The 4,412-nt window shown below is 61.9% G+C and overlaps 1 protein-coding gene across 1 annotated transcript; it reads left to right on the top strand.

Moving 5' to 3' along the window:
* Positions 1 to 403: 403 nt before the first annotated feature.
* Positions 404 to 3,565, top strand: GAMT (guanidinoacetate N-methyltransferase). Its single transcript, XM_084795605.1, has 6 exons — positions 404 to 656; positions 1,541 to 1,686; positions 1,777 to 1,840; positions 2,184 to 2,251; positions 2,380 to 2,490; positions 3,261 to 3,565. The coding sequence occupies exons 1-6, from the start codon at positions 473 to 475 to the stop codon at positions 3,399 to 3,401; spliced, it is 714 nt and encodes a 237-aa protein (XP_084651731.1). The 5' UTR covers positions 404 to 472; the 3' UTR covers positions 3,402 to 3,565.
* The last annotated feature ends 847 nt before the right edge of the window (positions 3,566 to 4,412 follow it).

The following is a 4,412-nucleotide window of genomic DNA, read 5'->3' as shown; positions in this document are numbered from 1 at the left end:
AGACCGGTGACCCCACCCCATCGCTCCTGTCCCGCCCCTAGCAGCAGGCTGGACTCAGCCCTAGCCCGCAGGCTCCATCCTGTATGGCTCCCGCCTGCATCCCTCATAGAAGGCTAGATTCTGTGCCAGCCCACAGACCTGCCTCATCCATAGGAAAAGGTTGGACTCCTCCCCAGCCCACCCATGCAGAACCCAGCCCAGCCCACCGATCCGCCCCTAGCGGATCTTTACTCTGGGTTCCCGCCGGTAACCCCACCCACAGCAGAGCCTGTACGGTCCACCCTGCCTCAGGCTCCGTGCACCCAGGCCCTGTCCAGCACTGGGCTGCACACCCGCCCCGTGCAAAGCCCCACCCACCTCCGATGGCCCGCCCCACGCGGCCCACGCACAGGCACCGCCTCACCCCGCCTCCTCCAGCCCCCACCGCTCGGCAGCCCCGCGCTCCGGGCCTCCAGTGCTGAGCCTCAACATCATGAGCTCCGCCGCCGCCACCAGCCCGCTCTTCGCGCCCGGCGAGGACTGCAGCCCCGCGTGGCGCGCGGCCCCCGCGGCCTATGATGCGTCGGACACGCACCTGCAGATCCTGGGCAAGCCGGTGATGGAGCGTTGGGAGACCCCCTACATGCATGCTCTGGCAGCGGCCGCCTCCTCCAGAGGTACCCTGCCCTGAGGAACCTGAGGGTGCAGCTCAGGCGTGCAGGAGTTCCAGTGCATGGCTGCGTGCCTCAGTTTCCTCTCCTGGGCCACGGGGCTGCCTTGGGGTCTACCTTGGCCGGGAAGGGGAGGGTGGTGGCAAAATGTGGGCTTAGGCTATAGAGGCGCCTTCTCTGAACTGGAACTTCCTCTGCCGAGGGTGGGGTGGGGTGGGGGGTGGCGGGTGGGGGGAAGCCACTTCTATTTCCCAGGGCTGGGCTGGAGGGTGATTCTTCGGATCAAGCTTTGAGCTTCAGGACAGAGTGGAGCGGCGGCTGTGGGGCGTGTGCTTGGTCGGGAGGCTCCTGAGTCTCCCCGGGGCTGGAGCTAAGAATAGCTTGGGAAAACTGAGCAGAGAGGCAGCTGCCTCCGTGCTGTGGCCCTGAACTTTCTAGTGAGAGAACGAGGCGGGGGGGGGGGGGGGGGCGGTGTCTAGGGGTTCCCCAGCCTCAAACAGGGCAGATGGGCAGTGGGCCTCAAAAGTTCATCCCAGGCAAAGGGGACCTGGTATCCATTGCAGAAGAAAGCTCGGAGGGGAGGGGAGGGGCGCCAGGCATTGGGCTTCCAAGGCAAGCTTGGCCTTTGCTAGCCCCACAGATTGAGCCCATAGCATAAACAGCGTGGGCAGGGGCTCAGAGTCCAGGGATCCCTGAGGCCAGGCCCAAGAGCAGTGACCAGTCCCGGGCCTCCCAGGCCAGCCACACTGGTTGGCAGCTGGCCGAGGCCCACACTATTCTGTGTTAACTCTGTTCAGTCCACCCACGTGGTCCTGCTGGCTGCTTGTCCTTGAGGCGTAAGCGAGGCCCCCTTCCCCAGCCAAGGCAGCTGTCATGTTTTGTACTCTCAGGGGGCCGAGTCCTGGAAGTGGGCTTTGGCATGGCCATCGCGGCCTCCAGGGTGCAGCAAGCCCCCATAGAGGAGCACTGGATTATCGAATGCAATGACGGGGTCTTCCAGCGGCTACAGGACTGGGCCCCGCAGCAGCCTCATAAGGTACCTTCTGCCGCTGGGATGCAGCCTGGGAGCCTGTAGGGACCCATCGTGTGACCCCCAACCTTCTCTCTTGTCCCTCTCCTCTCCAAGGTTGTCCCCTTGAAAGGCCTGTGGGAGGAGGTGGCGCCTACTCTGCCGGACGGTTACTTTGATGGTGAGGGGCTATGGGAGCCTGGCAAGGGGCCAAGCTCCAGGGAGCATGTGGCCTCCAGGCCCTGCTAGCTTGGGGGAGGGGGCCATCCAGAATGATGAGCTCAGTTTGACCCCCCAGGACACACGTGGTGTGAGGTGGGGGGTGCTGGATGCCCACAAGTTGTCCTCTGACTGCCACATGCACGTGTCCCCCATCTCCCACCCCACCGAGTGCACCTCCAGTGTGTCCTGGGGCAGAGCCCTGGGGAGAGGCCAGCAGGAGTGCTAAGGGCAGCCGTGGCTGGGTCACACAAGGTCGGGCGAGGCTGTCTGTCCTGACTGGCAGCCGTGTGTTCCCGATGCAGGGATCCTGTATGACACGTACCCGCTGTCTGAGGAGAGCTGGCACACGCACCAGTTCAACTTCATTAAGGTGGGACTGTGGGGCGAGGGGCTGTGGGCCTTGGGAGGTCAGGTGGGCAGGGTGTGTGACATCTACAGGCCAGCCCGTCTTCCCATGGTCCCTCTGTGGCTCCTGTCCACTGGCCTCTCTCTCTGCAGAACCACGCTTTCCGCTTGCTGAAGTCTGGGGGCGTCCTCACCTACTGCAACCTCACATCCTGGGGGGAACTCATGAAGTCCAAGTACAGAGACATCACCACCATGTTTGAGGTGCGACTCCCCAATAGCAACTGGGGGCCCCTACCTCAAAGCCTGGCAGTGACCTGGGGAGAGTGGCTGTGGAGACCCGTGACATAGGGTAGGCCCCGGCTCACTGGTCTCAGGCCCAAAGCTTTTGTTTGTTTGGCTTGGTTTTGAAACAGGGTTTCTCTGTGTAGCCTTGGCTGTGGTACTGGCTTTGTAGACCGGGCTGGCCTTGAACTCTCAGCAATCCACCTGTCTCTGCCTCCCAAGTGCTAGGGTTATGCAACAACCATGCCCAGCTGGGCCAGAGCTCTTACCCCCCCCCCCCAGGGTCTCTCTGTGTAGCCCTGGCTGTCCTGGACTCACTTTGTAGACCAGGTTGGCCTTAAACTCAGGGATCCACCTGCCTCTGCCTCCCAAGAGCTGGGATTAAAGGCGTGCGCCACCACCACCCAGCTCTTGAGAGGGTCAGTCAGTACTGGAATTTTCCATATTGAAATCAGGAAGGCCCTCACTAGTTCTAGCCTCCTGTGGCTCCCCGGGCACCTGGCACAGCCCCGCCCACTGCCCTCTACCTATGTGTATCTTAGAGATGTGCCCACAGAACAGCTTTCCTCCCAGACCTCGAGACAGCTTGTGGCCCACAAACCTCTCCCCTTGCTTGAGAGGCCTTCAGTGGCCAGTGCAAGCACCCGAGGTTACCTAAATACCAGGAAGTTGCTACCTGCACTGGAATTCACACCACACCTGGGTCCTGTCCCATGTGGTCTAGGGGTGACCTGTACCCCTCTCTACAGGAGACGCAGGTACCTGCACTGCAGGAGGCGGGCTTCCAGAGAGAAAACATCCGCACAGAGGTGATGGCCCTGGTGCCCCCGGCCGACTGCCGCTACTACGCCTTCCCGCAGATGATCACGCCCCTGGTCACCAAGCACTGAGCAGCTGGTCCAGTGCTAGGAGGGGCCTCTGTCCTCGTCAGTGCCTTGTGGCTGGAGTGTGCACACCCCCGCCTCTCACTGTCCCTGCAGTTTGACACTAACCCCCACCTGACCCTGGTGTCTTCCCAGAGCTCAGGGGTAAAAATAAATGCTAACAGGACTAATGGGTTGGCAGTGAGCTGGAGGTGGGGAGCACAGCTGGCTCAGGACCTGCCTCGGCTTAGCAGGTGAGCCTAGTCCATCATGGGTGCTAGGTGCCTCCTGTCTGCCCAGACATGACCCATCTGTCACTGTCCATTTCAACAGAGGGCCCAGAAAGAGACTGTTGGGTCTCACCCAGGGTAGGGGGGACTCTGTATGGGGCCCCTCAGTGCAGCCCTACTCTGCAAATCTCTAGTACCAAACCACAGCGACTGGATCTGCACTGCAGCCTGTCCCTGCCTGACCCTTGGAGGCCTCTCTGCTCACACCCAGCCCTCTGCCAGGGAAACCCTCCCTACAACCTCCCCCAGAACCAAGGCCAGGCTCAACATTCTCCCCAGCCTGGAGCAGGCCATGCTGTGGTGCACGCCTGAGCTGCCAGCCCTTGGGAGGCAGAGGCAGGTGGGTCCCTCCCTGTTTCAGGTCTGTCTGGGCTCTCCTTGACTGGGCAGGCTCCCCTGCCCCTCCTGTGTCCTAGGTGCGCCATCCTAGCTCAAGAGCTGAAAATGCTGGTTCCCAGACCCATTCCTGTCACTGTGGGTTCAGGCTGGGAGCCACAGAGCAGAAATCTGCATGACCTAAGGCTGAGTCGTCAAAGAGATTGGGGGGGGACACGGTTCGTGCAAGAGGGCATAAGGCTGGGTCTGCAGTACACGGCTCCTGAGGGGCAGCGGGTCCCTTCTTCTACTTGAGAGGAGGCCTACTGTCCTCACTTGCTCAGAAGGGGGTAGCACTGGCCTGAGCTGCAGTGGGCAGGGGCCAGTCTGAGCTCCAAGGTGTCAAGCCACTGAGACTGTGAGGGGCCACCAG

Source organism: Acomys minous, assembly GCF_964271855.1.
Source record: "Acomys minous genome assembly, chromosome: 9".
Classification (NCBI taxonomy): domain Eukaryota; kingdom Metazoa; phylum Chordata; class Mammalia; order Rodentia; family Muridae; genus Acomys; species Acomys minous.
This window is presented reverse-complemented; position numbering and strand designations above follow the sequence as displayed.

Excerpts from the sequence above, each read along its gene's own strand:
- GAMT (XM_084795605.1), top strand. The coding sequence starts at position 473 with ATGAGCTCCGCCGCCGCCACCAGCCCGCTCTTCGCGCCCGGCGAGGAC. Across the intron at positions 1,687-1,776 it reads CCCCGCAGCAGCCTCATAAG|GTTGTCCCCTTGAAAGGCCT; the intron begins GTACCTTCTGCC and ends CTCCTCTCCAAG. Across the intron at positions 2,252-2,379 it reads ACCAGTTCAACTTCATTAAG|AACCACGCTTTCCGCTTGCT; the intron begins GTGGGACTGTGG and ends CTCTCTCTGCAG.